Source organism: Sceloporus undulatus, chromosome 4 (genome assembly GCF_019175285.1).
Source record: "Sceloporus undulatus isolate JIND9_A2432 ecotype Alabama chromosome 4, SceUnd_v1.1, whole genome shotgun sequence".
Taxonomy (NCBI): domain Eukaryota; kingdom Metazoa; phylum Chordata; class Lepidosauria; order Squamata; family Phrynosomatidae; genus Sceloporus; species Sceloporus undulatus.
In genome coordinates this window covers 250,073,995-250,097,876 of record NC_056525.1, presented here as the reverse complement: position 1 = coordinate 250,097,876, position 23,882 = coordinate 250,073,995, and the positions used below count along the sequence as shown (strand labels likewise).

The following is a 23,882-nucleotide window of genomic DNA, read 5'->3' as shown; positions in this document are numbered from 1 at the left end:
GGTACTGCACTTCGGGCAGGAAAATGAAATGCACAGATCTAAGATGGGGACACCTGGCTTATGGAGACTTCTGCATGCAAAAGGGATCTAGGAGTCCAAGCAGACCCGCAGAGCATAAGTTGAACATGAGTCAACAATGTGATGTGGCAGCTAAAAAGGCCAGTGCCATTCTAGGCTGCATCCATAGAAGTATAGTGTCTAGATCAAGGGCAGTAATAGTGCCACTCTGTTCTGCTTTGGTCAGGCTTGAAGAAGGGCAATAGGTAGATAGAAGCAATATGCTTAAGAGGAGTGTAGAGTGGTCCCTCAACATGCAGTGGGGTTAGGGGTGAAGGACCCCCGTGAATGGGGAAAGGCACTATTCTGTTTGCTGGAGTGAACGCATCCCTAGGAATCGCCAGGTCCTTCAGTGCAACTCTGTGGTCAATGTCAGGTAGAAGCTGATCACAGACTTGTGCTGGAGGACCTACCAATGCCTAGAGATGTGTTTTCTCTGGGAAGTCTACCTTCACCGGCACAACTCTGGTCAATGTCTGGAAGAACTGTGCTGGAAGTCCTAGAGATTCCTAGAGACAACATATGAATCAAAACTGCAAATAATCAAAGCCACAAATGTAGAGGGCCAACCATATTTCCATATACCAATTGCCATGGACAAACGAGGGCTCTCCAGACTTTGCCCACTTGTGGACTTTACAAAATCATGGAGAGGGGGAGAGATCACAAATCTGTTTTGTCCAGATCCAGCAAAGCAGCTCCTTCTGGCATTCCCCCCAAGTCTCCTTAATTCCATACAAGCCTGATGCCAGGCCAAGGAGTGGACTTCCATGGGTGACGGATGCCTCTGGTCTGGGCAAGAGGTGGGCAGCAGGGCAATGCCAGCAGCCATTAATCAAAACTCCTTGTCCTCAGCGTCCCAGAGGGAAGAAGAGGCCTTGACCACCACCACTGGGTTCCTGAGAAGCAATTCATTTATTAAAAATAAGTTGTCTGATTGTATGTACAAGTTCCTCCCCAGAGGAGCAATGCATGAACCTGTGGAAGCTCTGGAAGGGCAGGAGCTGTTTGCCCCAGCAAACCCATGGCAGAGAGGGAAGGTGCGTGGGCAATGCCGGCCATGGGTGCCAAAAGGGGACTTACTGTTTCCGAGGCATGACGGGGAAAGTGCTGATCTGCCCACCCCATCAAAGTCCCTGTTTGGGGAAAGGCGTTCTTTGTCCTGGAAAAGGTCCATGATGGCCAAGGAGAAAGGGATGTGGGGAGAAGGAAGGGTGACGGGTGCGCAAGGGTCCTCTTTGGAGGAGTGGGGATGCTTGTGAAAATAACCATATAACCATCCTAGGCTCTGCTGAGTGGCTCCCACAGCATTCAAAGTGCATCGGAAGACTTCTGCCATGTTGGGGGAGGGAAGAAGGTGCTGGATCCTGCTGCCGTGGGCCATCCCTTGGAAGATGGATGTGACGGTCAAGGTGCATTTGTGTTGCTCTGGAAGACGTACCGTGCCCAAGAGGTGCCCGCCGCAAGGGACAGAGATTTAGGGTGGAGGGGAGAAAGAGTCCAATCGGGTTCTGTCCCTTCAGGCATCATCCTGCTTGGACCCCTCAGAAGAAAGGTGGCCCTCAAACGATCCTGACCAGACGGCCCAAGGTCTCGGCCACCTTCATGCGCACGGCAGCCACAGGGTCCTTCAGCAGCACAGTGAGAGCTATGGGAAAACAGGAGGAATGGTGAGGGACCTTCACTGGTGGTCTTGGTTGTCTTTTGGGTGGTTTAGGGATGGGTTCCTTCATGGCATGGGGCTGGAGTAGATGGCCATTGGGGTCCCCCCCAACTCTAAGAATGGGAAAGGAATTGGGGTCCCCCCCCCCCATTCTATGAATGGGAAAGGAAGCGTCACTCAAGGAGAGGACTCTTCCCAGGCAAAGGCCACCCGCGAGTGTGGACCCAAGCAGGGTGACCAGATGTCCTAACCACAAAGGCGGACCAGGCACCACAAAGTGGACATTCTACAAAAATGTGGGATGTGACAAACTATAAAGCTAAGAACACTCAAAGAAATGTAGATGCACACTTAGTCGTGCTCAAAATGGAGGAGATGGTGAAATTCCTCCTGGACAGAAGGTTGAAATGTAGGGCATGTCCTGGAAAAAGAGGACTTCTCAACCTTCCTAATGCTGCGACCCTTTAATACAGATCCTCATGTTGTGATCCCCAACCATTAAATTATTTTCATCTTGGTTCCTAAGCCCATCGGAAATACGTGTTTTCCAATGGCCTTAGATGTCTCCTCTGAAGGGGTCATGACCCACAGGTTGAGAACCGCTGCTTTAGACCCAAGGGACCCTTTTCTGCTCTCTGGGCACCATCTTTCTCGCTGCTCCCCATAACTAGCTAGGAAAGGCCCAAGAGCTGCCCTGTGAGGATGCCAACCTCTGGGCCTTCCTCCCACTTGGGGGCCGACGGAACTGTGCCCACATCCTGCTGGTCAGTGGGCAGCCAAGGGCCAGGGAGGGTGGCCAGGAAAAGGCTGCAGGTGCCTGCGACAGGCCCAGGCGGGCGCTGGGTTGGCACAATCCCAGCTGAGAGGAGGAAGCGCAGGGCAGGAGTTCCTCCCGAGCAGCAGAGATAGAATAATATTTTTCCAGTAGCATGTTTACACTGCAAATCTGAGACTCTCCCGTCCCTCCAGAGCAAGAGACGGCCTGATTTATGTGCCGATCATCAGCCCCGGCCAGCTGCAGGAGCTTTTTTGGGAGGGGGCTGTGCTGGCAGGCCGACCGCCGCCTCGCGCTCAATATGGGAAGCTGCGGTGACCCCATCCGGAGCCCTCGCTCAACTGCGCACTGCTTCCCCTCCAAAGCCTCTCTTCTCCCCCCCTTTCCCCCCATGGCCCTCCTGCAAACAGACGGGCCTCTCTCTTCGGACCCCTCCGGCAGCCAACGGAAAGATAGTTTTCCCTTTTTTAGTGGTTTTTAAGCTCTGCTGGAAAGCGCAGAGATTTTCCAAGCCTTGCTCTCAAGCGATGAGGTCACTGCTGACAAGGAAAAACAGCCCTGAAATCCAGGAAAGTTAGTTACTTAACTGGCTTCCATTTTGAGTGACAGGGCCCTGACCAAGGAGCAACTTGGCGCTGGGCTCAGGAATGCGCCAGCAATCCTCCCTGCTTTCCATGGCCCTTCGCCTCCATGAGTTCAGAGTGGCTGCATTGGGGGCTATGGGGGGGGGAGAGGGAAAAGAGGACTTGCTGGTCCTCCCTCCAACTAGCCAGCCGGCCAGCCTTGCCACAGCTGGACCAAAGGACTGTTTATTAAAATATTAATATAATAATAATAATAATCATCATCATCATCATCTTACCAGCCTCTCCCCATGGATTGAGACAGAGACAAACAGACCAACAAATACAGTACACTCAGCCCTCCATATCCATGAATTCTTTTTTATCCTCGGATTCAAGCCTCCATGGCTTGAAAATATTTTTAAAATATATAAATTCCAAAAAGCAACCCTTGATTTTGCAATTCTGTATAAGGGATGCCATTTTACTCTGCCATTGGATTTAATGGAACTTGAGCATCCTCAGATTTTAAATATCCAGCGAGGGTCCTGGAACCAAACCCCAGTCGATACAGTCAAGGGCCCACTGTATGCATTAGCTAAAACAATGCATTTTTTAAAACGAACAAGACACATATGTATTAAAGCAACCTAGGTTTAAAATTTACTATTTTAAAAATCATCTGGATAGGCTGCCAGAAGAGGTTTAGTCTTCAACACTCTTCTAAATTCAGGTTGTTCCACAATTTGGGGGCGGCTGAAGAAAACATCCTCTTGCTGACAATTGCCAACCTAATCCTGTCTGACGGGAGCAAATGTCCGCCAGAGGACTTGAGCATATGGGGCGGATTATATGGGACGTGTCTGTGAGGCTGATGGAACCAAGAGAAAGCCCTCCCTGAAGGATTCCACGGGAACTCTGCCTCCAAAGAGCGTTCAGGTGGCCCTCAAAGCCAGAGGGGCAGCCCAGGGTGGCACTGCAAGCTCCTTGCATGACCACTTGCCCCACTCACCTGCAATGAGCTCATCCAGGTTCAGTTGCTGGCCGTGGACTTGGTCGACATGAAGGACGAGGAAGCCTGGAAGGGAAGGGGATGCTCCATGGTCATGGTAGTCAAAAGGAAACAGCGCCCACAACACCAAAGATGGTGGGGGACGGGGACGGGATCTAGGCCATCCACACCTTCCCACCCCACCCTTTCCGCGGCACCTCACCTACAAACATAGGGGCGGCAGCTCGGATGTCCGCCCAGTTGCTCTTGAAGTAGAAGAGATTGGTGGCGACCAAGCGGCTCAAAGTGTCCGGGTAGCTCTGCATCTGCAAGAGAGAGGAGAGAAGGCCCAGAGCGGTCAGAGAGCTAAATCCAGAATTGCACAAGAGACCATGCCCTATGAGGAGAGACTTAGGGAACTGGGGATGTTTAGCCTGGAGAAGAGAAGGTTAAGCAGTGATATGATGATAGCCCTCTGTAAGTCATACTGAGGAGGGAGCAAGCTTGTTTTCTGCTACTCCAGATAATAGGACACAATGGACCAGCGGATGCAAAGTACAGGAAAAGAGATTCCAACTCAACATTAGGAGGAACTTCCTGAGAGTAAGGGCTGTTCGACAGTCGAATACACTCCTTCCTTGGAGATTTTGGTGGAGTCTCCTTCTTTGGAGGTCTTTAAACAGAGGCTGGATGGCCATCTGTCGGGGATGCTTCGATTGTGAGTTCCTGCATGGCAGAAGTGGGTTGCACTCGATGGTCCTTAGGGGTCGTTCCCAAGGCTAAGATGCTCTGACTGACTGGCTCACCATCAGACCTCAGCAAAGCCACTTTGCCAGCACCTGACCCACGCCTGCTGCCCCAGTTATCAGGACTGGCAGCTGTCAGAGAAGGAAGGGAGGCTGGAACAATTGCAATGATTCTCAGTGCTTGTGATCCATGGAGGGAGCAGCTAAACCAAGAGGGGAAAACAGCAGTGCTCCAGATACTTTCCAGACTACAAATCCCATAATCCTTCACCACTGGCTATGCTGGCTAGGGCTGATGGGAACTGCAGGTCAATAAGTGCTGGAGAGCCATGTGGTCTCCACCCAACACAGCCTCTGGGAACTAGACGCTAAGACAGACCAAAAGACTTTTAAAGAGGAGACCATCAACTGGATGCCTTATTCCTCAGCCTAAAGGGCACACCGAGGCCTCTACAACCCAAAAGAGAGCTACAGAATCCCTGACCCCAATGCTCTAAGCAGGATCTTCAGGCGGTGATTCCCAAACCTTTGTCTTCCAGATGTTTTGGACTTCAGCTCCCAGAATCCCTAACTGTTGTCCAAACTGGATGATGCTTCTGGGACTCAAAGTTCAAAACACTCAGAGGACCAAAGTTTGGAAATCACTGAATCCACAGCAGTGAATGGAAGTAGCTTGTATTGCCCTAAATTTTTCTACATTTAGCTGCGGCCATATTCAGTTTACAGCAGAAGTTTGGAAGATCTGGACTATATTGGACTTTTCATTAGCAATCTCTTTGGTAGCTATATGTAAGGTGATTTAATATTTCACTGTCTATCATTAGTTGTTGGTGTTAACCCATATGAATATCTTTGCATACATAAAGGTTTTCCAGTATCTTCATTAGTGTCAGAACCAGTCATTTGGGGTCCATTTATAATGGTAATTCATGTATCTGTATTCCCTCATATAACTGCTTCTATTCCTGCTCTGTCTAAAGGTATTATAGTGGGAGGGGGCTGGGAAGAGAGTAGAAAAGTTTAGCAGATGATCACTTGCTGGAGAGGCTTAGCCGGCAGTTTGGAAGGTTAGTGCTCAGGCCCTGGGAAGCATCTGGCATCCAAGGTTGAGGCCTTGAGGAAGCCGTGGTTGCCATGGCCAGCTGTATGCAATGTGGGCATAGAACTGGGCTGGAGAAAGGAGGGGCTGGGGAAGGTTACAAGTGGGACTTTTTCCCTGTGGACCTCAGATTCTGCAAAAACGTGTCAATGGATTACTTCTGCCGTATTTCTACAATAAACTTTATTTCTTTGGAATAAGTTTCCTTGTGGATTACTGGTCTAAGGATCCCAGATCTCTCAATTAGTTTTTAGTGCATGTACTGTGGGATACACAGCGTGGGACACTTTGCTATCCTCTCCCTGTTGTTTTGGACTGGTGTTAGTGAAAACCTCCTGTTGTGTTTGGGGAAACAGAGCTGGACAGGGTGGGCTTGGGAGCGCTCCCCTTGCCATGCTCTTTCTGACTGACTCACCAGATGTTTGCACACATCGTTCATGAACTCGCCATAGTGGAGAGTCCGGTCTTCATGGAGGTGGTTCTGGAACATGTCGCAAAGGACTGGGCAGCCCATGCTGGGGCCACACATGCGCAGTGCAAACTTGCAGGCCTGTAAAAGAGGAGGATGAGCCATGGCCATGAGCCTTGCTCCTGCTGCCAATCCACCCGCCTCAAAGGGCCAGGCACTCTAATGGGAGATGCCCCCCTACCTTGATGACCTCTGGCTTTGGGTCCTGAAGGTGCAGCAGCAGCGTCACCAGACCATTCAGGATCTGCTCAAAGAAGGCGTCCTCACAACTCCCGGCACTGAACTTGGTCAGGTTCCCAAAGAGGACGATGGACGACCGGCGGAGTTCGTGGTTCTCCTGTGGGCGAAGCAGAACCGTGGGGTGGGGGCCGGGAAGGGCCCCGATTCCCATACCCCCATTTCCCCATAAGTCAAGACAGGGAAGGCCTCCTGTCTCCTTCCTGGGAATATGACCCATCAGCTGGAAAAGGACGTAGACCCTTTATATGCTCTGCAGACAGCTCAATCGCACTTGGATAACAACTTTTTGTATGCAAAGTCAAAGGCTTTTATGGCCAGCATCCATAGTTCTATGTTCTAGAAAAGTTTATTCCTGACGTTTCGCCGCCATCTGTGGCTGCTGGCATCTTCAGAGAATGCTGGCATGGAAGTGAGTGGGGTATGTGTGTGCGTGTATGTACGCGCATGTGTGTGTGTGCGCGCGCACACACACACACACACACACACTGTGTGACTCTAGGTATGTTTTGTATGTTTCTACTTATAGCTTGTATGTGCTTTTATCATCATTTTTTCTGATCTTTGCAAGTCACCTTGAGAAAGAAAGGAAGGAAGGAAGGAAGGAAGGAAGGAAGGAAGGAAGGAAGGAAGGACTGAAGTTTTGGGAAGTATTGCACTATGACCAAGGAAAAGAAGTGGGAAAATTATGCCCCAATCCAAGCTTCTTCCTCTGCCCTCCTGGGGTATCAAGCATACTCTTTATTGTCCTCTACATGGATCTGCCTTCCTTCTCAGAAATGGCCCTCCTCTCAGTTGGAAGAATTCAGCATTCTCTCCCTCCCTCCTCATACAGGATTCCCTACAAACAAATTCAGCTGTCTTCCTTCATTGAAATGTCCCATTTGCTCTGACTGAATCACAACCTTTCTAAGTTGACAAATAACCCTCGTGATTCAGCTAACATCCTTTGAGCAAGCTTCTCCTGCCCAGTCTCTGGTCCCCCATTTCCCTCCTCTCTCCACTTTCTTTGGAAAGATGATGAGATTAAAGATCATCTTCTTTTACCTAAACTGTTCATTAGCTTTAGTTAGGATGTAGCCTCTCTGCACAAGTAGATTCAAGCCATTAGTAAACTTTGTTTTAAACTGCAGGCTATTTGTGTTTGTTGTTTCTGAGTCAGTCTCAGTTCTCAGAGAAGCATCCTTAGATATCTCTGTTCCTCTGGAGATTTAAAGCGAGACCCTAACAGCCTTGGGCTTTGATATTTCTGATAGTTAAATATTTTTGTGTCCTGAACAAAGGCAGAAGCCTCAGGAAACTTGAACTGCCCACATAGCCTTTGCTGTGGGGCACATGTCCGCCACCTCCTCCCCACAAGCTGGACCTGGTTTGCCCTGCAGCGGGGGGTCCCTGGGGTCCACTCCACCTACCCCATTGCGCCCTTCCCCACACTGCCTTCTGCCCTATGCATGCCGGCATGGCCAACGCCACCAGTGCCCCTTTGTGCCCTCTCCACTGCCCACCTAGAGAGGGCACTGCCCTTTCCCTTCCATCACCCTGCCTGCCCCTTACGCTGTCGAAGAACGGCCGGATGCGGATGGCAATGTGGAGCAGCATGGAGCGGACGTCCCTCTCCTCAACGAAGGCCAGGAGCTTGGAGAGGCTGGACATGACTTCCAGGGCGACGGCGTGGTGGGGGTCATCCTTGTCGTCCATGCCGTTCATCATGGAGGCCAGGAGCTGGGCCCCGTGCTTCCTCACCTGGAGGGCAGACAGAGCACCAATGGAGGACAGTCAGTGTCAATTGGGGGGCTTTCTGCAAGACCCCATCCCTCCCCAGGGATGTCTGGTGGACTTTAATTCACCTACCCAACTCCCTCAAAGACCAGGGCATTGGCACTGAGCAAAGTGGATGCCATAGGGCAAGGCCACTGCTCTCCAACTTGGACATCTGTATGTCTTTAGCCAAAGCCCTGCTGGACATGAGGAGCAGGAGGAACATGTAAATGGAGGGCAGAAACAAGTGATGGAGAAAACAGAGCAGAGTAGGTGCAGCTTTAGATAAGGAGCAGGCAGCGAAGCCAGCCAGAGAAAATGCAAAGTACTGTATCGATGCAGGAAAAATGAAATGCACGAATAAAGGATGGGTGACATCTGGCTTGAAAGCAAGAAATGTAAAGGGGATCACAGGATCATGGTAGACCACAAGCTAAACATGAGTTGACTGTGATGCAGCAACCAAAAATGCCAATGCAATTATAGGCTGCATCTCCAGGAGTATAGTGTACCAATCAAGGGACATACTAGTGCCATTCTCTTCAGCTTTGGTCAGACCTCACCTGCAATAATATTGTGCCGTATTCTGGGCACCACTGTTCTAGAAGGCCATTGATAAGCTGGAACCTGTCCAGAGACGGGCAACCAAGATGATATAAGGTCTGGAAACCATGCTTTGTAAAGAACAACTGAGAGAGTTGGGTAGGTGAAACTTGGAGAAGTCTGAGAGGTGACATGATGCAGCCATCTTTACTTAAAAGCAACCATTTCCAACTTTGGACCCCCAGGTGTTTTGGACTTCAACTCCCAGAAGCCCCAGCCAGCTTGGTGATCAGTCAAGAATTCAGGGAGCTGAAGTGCAAAACATCTGGAGGACCAAAGTTTTCGAACCACTGACCTAGAAGGATCTCATGCAGACGAGGGATCCAGCTTATTTTCTGTTGCTCTAGAGATGCTAAAACAAGAGATTCCACCTAAAGATTAGGAAGAACTCTTCCATGCAAGAGCTGTTTGACAGCAGAACAGTCTGCCTTAGATGGTGGCCAACTATCCCTCTTAGAATCATCGAGTCGGAAGAGACCCCAAAAAGGGCCATCCAGTCTAACCCCATTCTGCCATGCAGGAACTCTCAATCAAAGCATATCCTTTGGAGACCTTTAAACAGATTGGACAAGCATCTGCTTTAGCTTTGGATTCCTGCAATGGCAGGTCAGACTGGATGGCCAGTGGGGTTCCTCTCAAATGTATAGTTCTCTGATTCTAAACTGCGGCCAACATTTTTCTGCCAAGAGAGAAGCCTCCAGCGCAAACTCTACCTAGGAATCTCTAGATCCTCCAGTGCAACTCTACAAGAAGTTAATCATAGAGTTGTGCTGGAGAACCTAATGTTTTTAGAAAAAAGGGGGAGAAAGCTTCCTGGAGGCAGGTGCTGGTCATTTTGTTGCTGGACAAAGCCAGGAGTGCACCAGGGAAGACATGGTCACTGTGGCTGGAGAGATGTTAGTGGCCTGCAGCTACCAAGCAGCCTGTGCCCCCCCCCAGAGACCACCCTCCAAAAGCATCCCTCCCACCCTAAAGGCTGCAGGGAGACACACAGCTGGCAGACTTAGAGACCAGGACAGTCTCAGCCAACGCATGTTGCGCACAGTGCATTGCCAGCGCCACTGACGGCTTCCCCTCGGCCCTCACCTTCTCTGGCGATCCTGAGGCGATGTTGCCCAGCCCGCGGAGAGCCAGCATGCGCACGAGGGTGCAAGGGTCCCTCTGCCGGGCGGTCATGCTGTCCATGATGGTCTCCAGGAGAATCAGGTCATTCACCACATTGCTGCTGAGGAGCTGCAAGAGAGGAGGTGCAACAGTTGGGACGATGACAAAGGGACACATATATGCGGGGAGCTGATGGTGGTTTTCAGAAGGTGTCACTTTTGTGGCTTTCATTATTTGCGGTTTTGATTAAGATGTTCTCTCTAGGAATCTCTGGGTCCTCCAGCGCAACTCTGCCAAAAGTTAACCATAGAGAGTTGTGCTGCAGAACAGAGAAGCTCCTAGAAAAAAACACTTCTCTAGGCATCTGAAAGTCCTCAAGCATGATTCTATGGTCAACCTCTGAGAGACGTTGACTAAAGAGTTGCACTGGAGGAGCTGACGATTCCTAGAGAGGTGTTCTTTTTTTCCAAATTCAGGGGGTCCTTTTCCCCTAGCCACAGAGAATGTAGAGTGGAAGCCACAGCTGGGGGGCAGCTGGAATCGGGGGGTTGTATCTCAAGCCGCCACACACACACACCCCAACTTCCAGACAGGAAGGCCAAGTCCCCTCTGGCCACCAATTCTCCAGAGTGGCTGTGGCACAGAGTTATCTGTGGGCCATTCCAAGGTGGCGCAGCCCCACAAGAGAGAAAATGATGGCCCACTGTTTGCCAAAGCACTGAGGTGGTCGCTTCCAGCAGGTCTTCTCCACAAAGAGGCCCCTCGGCTTTCTGAGGCTGAACCAGGAGGGGCTGGGACCCCCACAGCCACACCTATATCCTTGGCAGCCCCCTAACCAGCTTGCCTCTGTCTTGGGCAGGACTGTGAGCGAAGGGAAGAGAACAGAACAGTCCAGAATACCTCAGTGCCTTTCCGAGGGAGAAGAGGGGAGATGGAGGCACCCCTTCCTCCTCCTCCTGCTCTTCCTCAGTGATGCTATTTCCCTCCCCTCTGCAACTGAGGGGGGATCTGGGCCGGGGTCCAGCTGTATGGTTCCCCACCCGCCCTTCCCACAGCCAAGCGGTGGCCTTAATCCCTGGCTGCTCCATCAGCTGAGACTTTAAGAGGGGCTTTACGAGTAGAGATTGAGCATGGCGGCTGCCGTGGCAGAGGCTGCGGTGGGAGTGGGGGGTTTCTTTTGGAACAAAGGCTGCCTGGATTCCTCTCCTCCCCTGGGCTGGGAGGTGGCAAGATGGCCAACAAAGGGGTCGCCATGTGTCCTGGGTGGCAGGAAGGGGGTCTGAATGTCTGGTTACCTCTTTCGGCTGGACTTCCCTGAATGGGGCAGGGGATTAATAATGGGGAGGGGAAGAAAAGGAAAGGCACCTCACTCCCCCACAGGGCCCATAATGAAGCACATGCCTCACTCGGGGGACGGGCCAGGTGATGGGGGTCTTGGAACCATCCCCAAAGATTGGGGTCCCCTCCAGCCTTTCAGACTGTTCTGGGAGCCACGGCACAGAAATTAGCTACTTCAGTAAATGACACATGGAACGTAACAGGACCAAAACCTTCACGCACGGATCCCAATCTAAACACTTTGTTCCCTTGCAGTTTTCTTCCATTGCTCAAGTCAACACACAAAATGTTGATGATATCAGAAACACCGGGAGATTTGGGTAATGACAAGGGAAGGAACAGTGAAGGAAGCAAGGGAAGTAATAGTGCCACTCTATTCTGCTTTGGTCAGGCTCCACCTGGAATAATCCTGTGTTCAATTCTGGGCAAAACAATTCAAAAAGGACATTGAGAAACTGGAGCCATGTGTCCAAAGGAGGGAGACTAAAACGGTGAAGGGTCTGGAAACCATGAGGAATGGTTTAGGGAGCTGGGTATGTTTAGCCTGGAGTAGAGACCATTAAGGGGTGATATGATAGCCCTGTTTAAATTTTTGAAGGGATGTCACATTGCGGAGGGAGCAAGCTTCTTTTCTGCTGCTCAAGAATAGGACCTGGAGCAATGGATGCAAGCGCCAGGAAAAGAGATTCCACTTAAATGTTAGGAAGAACATCCTGACAGTAAGAGCTGTTTGACAGTGGAACATACTTCTTCCTCAGAAATTGTGGTGGAGTCTCCTTCCTTGGAGGTCTTTAAACAGAAGCTGGATGGTCATCTGTCAACAGGGATGCTTTAATTGTGAGTTCCTGCATGGCAGAATGGGGTCTCCTCCAACTCTATGATTCTATGGAAGCAAGCAGCCCCTTTCTCCTTCAGCCCTGGGCCTTCTTGGTCTGTGAGCTGCCCAGAGCCATTGTTCTGGCCAAACCAACCAGGGATAATCTGGGCATCAGGAAGAATTTTCCTAACAATAAGAGCTCTTTGATAGTGGAATACACTCCCTCAGTAGAGAGCAGTGGAATCTCCTTCATTGGAGGTTTTGAAACAGAGACTGGATGGACATCTGTCCCAGGGAGGGCTTTGTTTGTGTGTTCCTGCATGGCAGAATGGGGACTGGCTGGCTCCTTGGGGTCTCCATGATTCTGTGATTCCCCCTCAGGCTGCAGACAGGTGTAGGTGGGATGAGAGGCAGAACGGCCAACTCTAGAAAGGTCTGAAAGCTCTTGTGGAGAAGCCAGGATTCTGGTCTCCTGGTTTTGGGTGGGTTTCCCTCTGCTTTGCATAAGTCCCAAGGCTACCTCCTCCTCCTCGCTGCCCTGGCAGAGGCACACAGACATTCCCCTGAGAACCCCCAACTCACCTCCGCGAAGAAGGCCGTGGTGGTCACCCGCTGGCTGTCATAGAGGCTGTTGAGCATCGGGGAGAGGCTCTTCACGATCGGGGAGAGTTTGGGCCCCGCATGCTTCGCCATGGCACTGAAGAAACAAGGGCAACATGAGCACAGAGAGTTTGAGAGAGAGCAGGACAGCAGAAAACAAAGAGGTCAAAATCCTGCCTCAATGAGACAGAGCTTAACATGGGTTACAAGGCTGGGTTACAAGGCAATTGCACAAGGCCATCTTGCTTGTGAATGGTAAGACTGGATTTTCAACCCAAATTATCTACATGTGCAACAGCAAACCAGGTACATCCATGGACAATGCACAACTATGCATGGTGGCACTGCAGAGGAAGCTCAGCTTCTGCAATGTACTCATGTTCACACACATTGCACACATACAGAGAGATCTGCCTCACTGATCCAGTTCTTGAGGAGCTGGAGGTGGCCTGTTGTCCCATCATCCAATGCCAATCTTGCACCAGGAGAGGGGGTTCCCTGGCCGCCATGAGAGGGCAAGAGTATGGGAAATGGGTGCTGCCTGGGTGGATTCCAACCTACATCCCACCAACGCTTAGGGTCTGGAAAACCATTGCATCCTGAACTCCACTTCCACATCAAGAGAGGGGCCACCTCAATGGCTGCCACTGGCAGACTCAGAAGTGTCAGCCTATGGACCTCAACACTTGGTCCAGTCAGACCTCTGAGGGTCCACCTGTTCCCTTCTTCAGGGGCTCGCTTGGACGCAGGAAGCTGGACCAGACTGAGGCACCAAGAGGGTCCACAGGCCAGACTGGCCTGGCCCAGGCTTCAAAAGGTTCACTCTCTTAGCGCAAGATAGGTCAAGAACTGCCACTGGCAGGGCAAGAGCAGACAGAAGACCTTGTCCAAAGAGCCCCAAGGGTTCAGGGGAGAAAAGGGAGAGGGGACACACATGGATGAAGGAAGCTGGACTGGAGGGAGGGACCCAGAGGGGTCACAGACCAGACTGGAGTAGCCCAGGCTTCAAAAGGCTCACTCTCTTGGCCAATAGGACCACTGCTGGCTGGATGAAGAGGGACAGAAGCCCTGGCCTGAGCAGCCCCAAGGAATCCTGGGAAATGGGGAAGATTCAGAGGAGAGAAGGGAGAAGAATTCCCCAACCCAGAGACCAGAGCCAACCTTGTCCAAAAAGAAATGGGGCCAAGGCCTAAGGTGGACCAAGGGCGATTCAGGAGACCTGCTGTGGCCAGAGACAACGCGGCCAAAGCCCCAGTGGACAACTCAAGGGCCGGTTCCCTCGCTTGGCTTACCTGGCCAGAAGGGCTACGCCGTCGTGGTGCCTTTCCATGCTCCGGAGCCACTCCCAGCCCTCCGCCTCGGCCACAGCCCGGACCACCTCTTCGCTGCCCCCCTGGGTCAGCATGGCCTTCAGGGTCTCCACTGCAGAACTAGAGAGGAGACAGATATGAAAAGGCCACCTGGCTCCATCAAGAGGGGCTAAGTCCCCTAACTATGGGGCAAGAGGCGCAAGGAGGCCTGTGAGGGCAACGTCAGAGGGAGGGCAGAGGGGAAGCGCAGCAGCCATAACTCATGGCTCCTTTGCACCCGGAGCAGCCCCTCTTTGAGCGGCAGCCGAGACACACCGGCTGAGTAGCTAAGAGGGCCAGAGCCGCTTGAAGGAGGGCTCCAAGGCCTTAACGTTTTATGGGGGGATTATGGTGCGGCGAGCCAGCCCGACATCTGGGAAACATACATTACCCTGTCACAGCAAATCCAAAATATTAGGAAGGGATAATATTTGGGGGTCTCTAAAGCAGGAAACAGGCTCTCTCTCTCCCTCACACAAACACACACAGACACATGCGTGCCCAAGGAAGGAATGGGTTGCAAAAAGAGGCCCTATTTAGTCAAAGAGGGAGCAGGGGTGCGTTTTGAAGGACTTGCAACACACACACACACACACACACACACACACACACACACACACAGGTCCTTCCAACACAACCTTGCACAGATTCCTCACAAGTCACAGAATCATAGGACTTTATCACACAGAACAAATTTAAACTGGAAACAACCCACATTTGGGGGTTGTTTTTCAGATGACGTTCAGGGTTAACATGAACAGAAAGTGGAAAAAAGCCACATTTGTGGGATGTTTTTCAGACAGCATGTGCGTGAAAGAGAAATAATGCAAAAATAACCCTAACGCGAAGTGGTCAAAACCAGTTCCTTTTTACTTTCACTAAATTCTGAAAGTACAAAGGAGCTTTTCGTTCGGATTATTTTTGCGTTATAATGAACAATCACTGAGGAAGGTCAAGGAAGAAAGTGCAAAGGCAGGATTACTGTTGAATATAAAGAACACAAAAATAATGAGCATGGAGGATCTACACACATTCATCCTAGACAACGAGGAAATGGCCCTTGTGGTCTCTTCCAACCCTAGGATCCTATGACGAAAGGGAGACCCAAGATGGCCTCAGATGCCAGAAAGGAGTGCCAGCGTCCATGCTGGGTCCGGCTAACTGTCAAGCCTCCCAACTGCCGCAAAGTCTCCCCCTGCAAAATGCAAGGTCCTTCTTCCCTCCACTGTTCATTCTCACAATTACACACACACAATGGCTTTGCTCCTTGGCTTTGCTCACCTTCATTGTCACCTCTGAGACCTATGTTCCAGGTATTTCCAGCTCAAGGACCCCCACTTTGCCCCCCATCCCAGTTCCTTGCAACCCACCAGCCTCGATGGGAAAGGATGGAATCCAGACAGGAAGGGGCCTGCAGCGGTGTAAGCAAACCCACCTCCCAGGGAAAGCTGGAATTTCACAACTCAGCACTCTTCTCTCTTACACACACACACACACACAACTTCCTCCTGACCCCCGGTACTGCTCACCCTCCTCTGCTGATTGTGAGCAAGGCCAAAGTCATGACCCCCCCAGAAGGCTGGGAGACCCCCCAAAGGGTCCAGAAATGCCCCCCCCCCAATATCCCATACCCTTGCATCAGCAAGCAAAGACCTTTATATTCAGGCAGGTTTTCCAAACAGAAAGAAATGGCTTTTGAGAGAGAACTGTTTTGCTTTTATTGAACTCTTTAGCTTTTTATCCTTTTTTGAGTGATGCATTTTAATTTTAAACGGTGAGTGGTTTAATTCTATTTTAGAGTTGACTTTTATATATCTTTAGCTCTATTGCTCTTGATTTAAATTGTAAGCCACCTTGAATCCAATTTTTGGGGGAAAGCAGGAGGTGGTAGTGATGAGAGTGATGATGATGATGATGATGGTGGTGGTGGCAGCAGCCATGCCCACCCCTGCTGCTTCTGCTACTGCCCTTGGGCTCTATGCTCACAGCAAAGCTGCAAGGCCACAGAGCAGACAGACAGACGGGACAGAAAATGGCACAGAACTGTTTGCAGAATACGAGGGTGTTAAAGAGTTGGAAGGGACTGCAAGGGCCATCTACTCCATTCTGCCATGCAGGAATCCACAACTAAAGCACCCCCAAAAGATGCCCATCCAAGCTCTGTTTAAAGACCTCCAACGATGGGGCGCCCGCCACCCCTTGGGGCAGCCCATATTCCAACTTTTCGAGTCCTCATTAAAGTCAAGACATTCTTCCTAACATTTAGGTGGAATTTTTGTTTTTTATCTTGAATCCATCAGTTCGTGTCCTTATCCTTGAGGAGCTCCTTTGTTTTTGACAGCAGTGAGAACTATAGGCTTTCAAGAGTGCAAAGCAGAGGGACAGCAGCCAGGCCATGCAAGAAAGACAAAGTTTATCCAAACATGATCCAATGCCAGTCACAAGACTGGCAAGAAGGGTCGAATCCAGGTGGAGGAATGAAGCAGAGAAGAAGCCTGACAAAAGGTGTCCAGGAATGGCACTTCTCTCCAGACTCTACAGGTCTAAGGGGTGGGGATGGGGCCAGACTTTGGTCCCAGGGGACCAAAGTTGCCTTTTCTCCCAGAAACCCCTCTCCCAAGGGTCATCCAGTCCAACCCCATTCTGCCATGCAGGAACTCTCAATCAAAGCAGCCCCCAAAAGACGGCCTTCCAGCCTGTTTAAAGACCTCCAAAAAGGAAACTTCACAATTCTGCATTGAAGGAGTGTGATCCACTGTCAAACAGCTGTTAACATCAAGAAGTCCTTACTAATGTTGAGCTGGAATCTCTTTTCCTGTAGTTTGAGTCCATTGCTCAGTATCCTATTCTCTGGAGCATCAGAAAACAAGCTTGCTCCCTCCTCAAAGTGACATCCCTTCAAATACTTAAACAGGGCTATCATATCACCTCTTAACCATCTCTTTTCCAGGCTAAACATCCCCAGCTTCCTAAGTCTTTCTTAGATTGTACGCCATGGGTAGGTTTACTCTTATCTATTTTATTGTTTGTATGTACAGCGCTGTGCAAATCTACAGCGCCATATAAATAAAGCATAATAATAATAATAGTAATAGTAATAATAATAATAATAAGGTGGCATGGTTTCCAGACCCTTCACCATTTTAGTCACCATCCTTTGGACAGGCTCCAGTTTCTCCACATCGTTTTTGAATTGTGTCCAATTCTGGGCACCGCAATTTAAAAAGGATGCTGAGAAGCTGGAGTGTGTCCAGAGGAGGGCAACCAAAATGGTGAAGGGTCTGGAAACCATAAAGCCCTATGAGGAGCAACTTAGTGGGACCGATAAGAGAGAGTAGAGGGCTTAGGTAGCACAGACACACAAGGAATGGAGGAGCAGGGCCTTCTAAGAGCCCAGGAATGAGTGAGCAGATCCCGAACCAGGATTACAGAAGCCGCTTTGTGCAAAAATTGTGTCTTTGACTGTGTCTTCCTGCATGGCAGGGAGCTGGCCCTTGTGGCCTCTTCCAACTCTGTGATCCTAAAAACCGTATCCTGGCCATCGTCCATTCTGCCTCCCTCCCCCCCAAGTCTTTTTTTTTTCCGGCAGCTTCATTTTGTTGTTGCTCTTGCCAACACAACTTGGAAGTCGGAAAACTTTGCCAACTGACAGGACATCAGCCAGCAATCTAGTACAGACCCTTGTAGAAATATTCACACACACACACACGCACACACACACACACACACACTTTTCACCACTTTTTGGAGTGTTGCAGCCTGCAATTTTGACATTTACTCCTGTGGTATGATTTAAAAAAATACTTTGCAATGCCACCGCACTGAGTATCCTGCCTGCATCAAGCGTTACCACAAAGACAGCTACATCCATGCCAGAATCCTGCTGGAAAACAAGAAAAATGTGGAAAACTCAAAACAGGGGTGAGGGGAGGGAGGGGGTGCTGAATACTTCTGCAAGCTATTCCATCCTCAATGCTGACTTTTCCTGTTTGCTTTGGTTAACTTTTGTGCCACAATGTTTAAAAAGCACCTTTGCCTTGTGTGTGTGTGTATTGAGAGGGAATGCCGCCAATTAAACGCAATCCCATTTGCAGGCAGGGATGTTGGAGAGGGGGGGGGTGTGATGTGTGAATGCTTCTGCAAAGCACTTTAAGTAGATCCTGAATGATCTCCTCTTGGCTAATTTGGGAGCTAAATGTCTTTTGTGTGGAGGAAAGACAGCTTCCAAGTAACTTGTAGGAAGGCTGCTTTGAATGCTCATGCTTGTACACAGCCAGACGCTGGATCTGATTTTAATCCGAGAGAGTAGCGTATGCCTCCTCCCTTGCCTGCCTGTCTGTGCCAAGGGCCCGGGGCCGCCGCCGCCGCCGCCGCCGCTCACCCCCAGCAGCAATTCCAGCAGTTTGGAAAGGCCTCCTCCGTAATCCAATCCGGCAGCCCCGCAAGCGGCCGGCACGGGCACCTCAGCGCCGTTGGAGGAATGCAAATGCAAACCACAAGCCAGGCTGCAGCAGGAAGAGCGATTTAATATTTCCTGATTTAGGGAGAGACGAGTGTGTGGAAAACGGGGGGCTTAATCCCACCCTCCACCCCCATGGAGGTCAGACCTGCCTTCATACCTCGTACGTTATGGGCCGTGGAGTATTATCCAACCATCATATTACACACACGAAGAGTGCTTGCGATTGTGTTTGTGAAAAGATGGGGCGGGGGATGCAGGGAGAACACACACACATAAAATCAGTTCCACATGGAAGGTAAAGGAAGTGGTTCCATTGCACACACATCTCTCACAAACACACAGATACACACACAGGGCTCTTGCTACCAGCATCCGGTCAGCAGCCCGGTTGTTCTGCTGCCCAGGTGCCCCATGCCCACCCTGCTGCCCGCGTACCTGCAGGGATCCAGAGTCCGGAAGGGCTGCCCACTGCCACGTCCTCCGGTGCTCTTCCTCTCTTTGGGCTGCAGGTTCTTGGGGGGATGGACGCCCACCGTACAGCTGACCCGAAGCAGGAGGGACACAAACAGCTCCGCATAGAGGCCCACAACCGCCGGCCCAGACTCCCGGACAGACACGATCTCATGCAAAGCGCATGTGGCCTGTAGAGTAGGGCAGACAGAGGAGACATGGAAAGGGGTCAAAAGGGATCCTCCATAACTGTATCAGACAGGAGTCAGCAAATATCCTCTTCCCTTCCAGCCAGGGCTTGACCTCTTGGTCAGCAATGGGCAGCCGCAGTCACCCAGGAGTATGGAGCCAGGGGTCCCAAAAGACACAGTAAGGATGAAGCACTCAAGCATGGCCAATGGAAGGGCACACAGATCTGGAGGGGGGAGACTGCCTTTCCAATGCCACAGACAGGCCAAGAGCTCGTTGTCCACACAGGGTGCGTGAGGGGCCAGCTCCCTGAGTCACAAGGGACCGGGCAGCAAACAACCCAGAAGGCAGGGCAGAGAAGGCAAACGGGGCTCCCTGCCAAATTTGCCTTCCCTTGACATTGCTCCCACCTCCCCAAGTCTCCATCTCCAGACCCCCCCCTTGCCACTAGGGAGGATTACCCCCTCCTTTTTTGAGGCCTGGTCGTCTTCTGCTTTGACGTAGACTGCTTCTAGACAGGGAGGGTCAACTGGCCAGACCTTCCTCTATGGAGACAGCTCAAGCTACACAAATGTGACAAATCTAATTCTGGGGAGGGGGGGAGGAAGGACCCCCATTTAACAAAGAATCCAAGGGGGCTGACGGGGAATCCTTGACTGCTCTGGGACCTCTCTTCAGAAACTGTTGGTCCATACACACACAAACACACACAGAGAGGATACAGCTTCCAGGGCTACTCACACCAATTTGGACCCTTTTCCAAGTGGGGCAGCCAAGCCTAGCACTCACGCATGATGGGTCATTGTGGGTCTAGTGCTGACCAGGGACATGAGCGTCATGCAATCGACCAACAGATGATCAGTCCCAACATTGAAGATGTCATTTTGTTTGAAGAGTTAAGTGGCTCTTTGGGCATTTGCAGAGCCAACTGACGTGAAATTTTTATTTTCCATCAAAAGAATTCCTTCGCAGTCGTTGAAAAGGTTCCCACAAAAGCAACGCACATACTTTTTAAAAAATGTTCTAACTGGCACAGCTTTGAAGGTTAGCACAGAAGGCGAGCGGCAGGGATCCGAGTGCCAAACCCGCGCCTCTTACAACTCTGTGCAAAAGTCAGTCCTTGAAGCCTTTGGGGGCTTTCGCTGCCCTGCCCTCCTTGGCTAAACTCATTTATTGATTCCGCCAAGGAAACCAGAGCTGCTGCCTTGACTTTGCAGGACCAGAGCAGGGCTGTTAAGTGTCAGGATCTTTTGGAGGTCTCTCATTCACAGGATCTCCAGAAGTTAAAGCTGATGGCACTTTGCAATACACACATACACATTACAGGCCCTGATTTTACAAGACATGAGCAGGGCTGTTAATAAGAGGGTCTCCAGAAACCAAAGCTGGTTTGACATCACATAACAACAACTGCAGCCACCCACATCTGTATCACAAAACAGTCATCTTCTACAGCCCTTTGCAAGACCTGAGAAGGGTTGTCAATAACAACATCTCTTACTCAAAGGGAACCGTGAATCAAAGCTGACCTGAGGGCAGAGTTATTCTTTTATTTTATTTCTTCATGTCTGCCCCAAATCAAGCCAATCTCGGGGCACAGTACAGTCAGTAAGATCACCCTAAAACACCCTCATCATTCAAACCAAAATCTGCAAAGGGAAAAAACTCAATGGAGATCATACAAGGCCCTAAACGCCCAGGTGAACACTGTTAAGGAAATTTTGGTGCCATGTGCAGTGACCTAAAACCAGCTTCGGCTTCTAGAGACTCTGTTATTAACAGCTGTTGGAAAATCATTGCATTCTCTCTCCTCCTCCTCAGAGAGATAGGATTTTCTGCATGCAGCTCTACTGTCTTCTATCTCTCTTTGCCTGCCATTTGGTCTGGCTAAATTCCAGGGGCAATAAATACCTTTTTAAGTTGGTAAACAGATCATGTGATCTAAGTGACTTCCTTAGGAAGTCCTCTCACACAATAGATCTCTCCTGCTTTCCTGGGTCTCTCCATCACCATGCTCTCTCAACTTTCCTCCCAAAGATGGTGAGATACAAACTCCTTCTTTTACCTAAACTATTCACCAGATAGGTTAGGATGTAGCTTCCATGCATATGTAGATTTAAGCCATTAGTAAAGTTTTGTTTTTTAAACTACAAGCTATTTGTGTCAGCCTCAGTTCTTATAGAAGTATCTTAAGACAAAAGACGTTTCTGCTGCTCTGCTGATTTACAAGCAAGACCCTCACAGGCTTGGCTTTGATAGTTTTGATATTTTTTGTTTCCTTATCAAGGGCTGAAGCCTTAGGAAACTTGAATTCCCCTACAACAGCTCTGCTCATAGCTTACAAAATCAGGGCCTATAATGTGTATGTGTGCATCCTGCAAGTGGGTCACAGGATAGGAGAGGAAGACTTCTGTGTTTGGAAGCAGCAGGAGAGCAGGCCAGGACTGAAGGGTGATTGCTGGAGGGGGTCAACTTTTCATTATGGGGATCACTGGCAGCCCCAGAGCCAGAGATGGGGGGCACACACTTCCCCACTGCAGCCTTCCAGAAGCAGAACAGACACAGTGTGGCAAATGCCCGGGTCGAGGTCTTACTCACTGCCAGGGACTAGTGCAGGGAACGTCTACAGATTTCAGCTTTCACTGCCATCTGCTCTGAGGCCGGAGCAGAGGAGGAAATATCCACAGCTGCTTCCCTGCTCCCTGCCAGGGCAGTGTTTATTTTCCTTGGGGGGGAGACAGAATAAAATGCAAAGCAATCCCCCTGGGGAGGAACACCTGAGAGGCTCTTTATGAGCCGGAGGATTAGCACTAACAGGCATGGCATCGGTGGCGGACAACGGATGGAGAGGCCCTTCCCAGATCCAGCGTCCCAAGAGAAGGGGAGTTGTTTTGGATAGGGGGGCAAAATAGATCTGGCCTGGGGAAAGGAAGGGGACACCGGGGTTGGTAGACTTCAGTCAGGACGCTCACTCACCGAAAGGGGGAAGACAGTGGCCACGCGTTCTGCACCGCTTCCCCGCAAGAAGGACCTGCTCTCCTTGTATGGGACGTCCCGGTTGACTTTCTCCAGCAGCAGCTCCAAGACCTGGGAGGTCAGGGGGGGCTCCGAAGCCAGTGCCCGCCACATGGTGCAGGTATAGCTGCAGGTAGAGGAGGAAGGTGGGTTGCCATTATCAGCACAAGGTGAGCGAGGAACGTCTTGCAGGAGAGTCGCTTGCAAGGAGCCCCAGAGCAGAGCTGGGAGTCCCTCATTCATGACCAGAGGAGCAGGTGCACTGCCCACGGCAAAGAGCCACGGTGGGAGCAAAGGCAGGCTTCCCCTCCCAAACAACCATGACCCTAAGTGCTCCCACACTCTCATCTATTCCTCCAGCATCCAGACCCCCAAAGACCAGGGACTTTGCAGAAGGAAGGAAGGACTGGATAACAAAGAGACCCCACAGCCAAGGAAGCCTCCCCTCTCAGCTTTCCAGCTCTGAAAGCCTGAACATTCTCTGAACCTGCCTGAGTTTGGATAGCCTCATGGGGGGACATTCTCTTGGTTCCCCCCTCCCCACACACACATCTAGGGAGGATCCAGGAGATGGGGTCTGCTCTAAGTCTGCCCCCAGAAGACTGTGGAACTCCCTCCCACAGCAGACTAGTTTGGTCCCCTCTCTGCTCTACTTCCCTGGAAGGTAAAGGCTTTTCCTTTTAGGCAGGTATTTTGGGGGAGACAGGGCTGTGCTGTGCTCTCTTTGTCCTTACTATTATGTTCTAAATTAGTGGCGTTTTACTGGGTGATTCAAAAAGAATGATGCGAAAGTAAAACTGTTCTTACTCGGTTTTGCAGCATTCTTTTCAAATCATCCTGTAGTGACATCTCATCTGATTGTTTTTCACTTTTGCATTTGAGAGTGTTCTTGGTCTTGAGTGTTGGACTATGACTCTGGAGACCAGGGTTCAAATTCCTGCTCAGCTATGGAAACCCACAGGATGGCCTTGGGCACAAGTCACTCTCTCTCAGCCTCAGAGGAAGGCAATGGCAACCCCACTTTCTTGGCAACATCTGCCAAGAAAACCTCATGATGGCTTTGCCTTAGGTTCGCCATAAGTTGGAAGTGATTTTGAAGGCACACAACAATTACCAAATTTAACAGGAAAAAAAAATAGGACGCATTGCATCATTAAAACAGCATACTCCAAAGTGACCTGAAGCAGTTTATTTTGGCCTGTCGTATGGGGCCGATAGCTAGGGATATCAGTGTCGAGGATGGAGCAAGCTTGTTTTCTGCCGCTCCAGATTCTGATTCGTGTTCCCACCTAGAAAAGGGGGTTGCACTGGATGGCCCTTGGGGTCCTTCCAACTCTAAGATTCTATATAGGAATCCAGCCCTGAGAGATTACCATGATCCAACCTCCATGTGAGACCTCCAGAAGAAATTCCACCCCCTTCCAGGACAAAATGGTCAAATCACTGGAATAGACATTGAAAGGAGACCACAACAACAGAGTTGGAAAGGGACTTGGGAAGGGGGCATCTAGTCCAGCCCCTGCCACACAGGGGTCCACAGCTCAAAGTGGACACCCAAGAGGTGTCCTTACGATCCATCTCAGTCCAGCAGCCTCTG

The 23,882-nt window shown here is 50.5% G+C and overlaps 1 protein-coding gene across 1 annotated transcript in view; it reads right to left on the bottom strand.

Annotated features, from left to right (window-relative positions):
* Positions 1 to 949: 949 nt before the first annotated feature.
* MROH1 (maestro heat like repeat family member 1) overlaps positions 950 to 23,882 on the bottom strand; it is an 87,622-nt gene continuing 64,689 nt past the window's right edge. The window contains exons 33-43 of the mRNA XM_042464492.1: positions 22,247 to 22,412; positions 19,067 to 19,272; positions 14,113 to 14,250; positions 12,803 to 12,917; positions 10,048 to 10,194; positions 8,155 to 8,343; positions 6,545 to 6,700; positions 6,310 to 6,444; positions 4,273 to 4,375; positions 4,071 to 4,136; positions 950 to 1,705 (exon numbers count right to left, since the gene is read on the bottom strand). Of these exons, the coding sequence (XP_042320426.1) occupies positions 1,620 to 1,705; positions 4,071 to 4,136; positions 4,273 to 4,375; positions 6,310 to 6,444; positions 6,545 to 6,700; positions 8,155 to 8,343; positions 10,048 to 10,194; positions 12,803 to 12,917; positions 14,113 to 14,250; positions 19,067 to 19,272; positions 22,247 to 22,412 (1,507 nt within the window). The 3' untranslated portion in view covers positions 950 to 1,619. The remainder of the gene's footprint in view (positions 1,706 to 4,070; positions 4,137 to 4,272; positions 4,376 to 6,309; positions 6,445 to 6,544; positions 6,701 to 8,154; positions 8,344 to 10,047; positions 10,195 to 12,802; positions 12,918 to 14,112; positions 14,251 to 19,066; positions 19,273 to 22,246; positions 22,413 to 23,882) is intronic.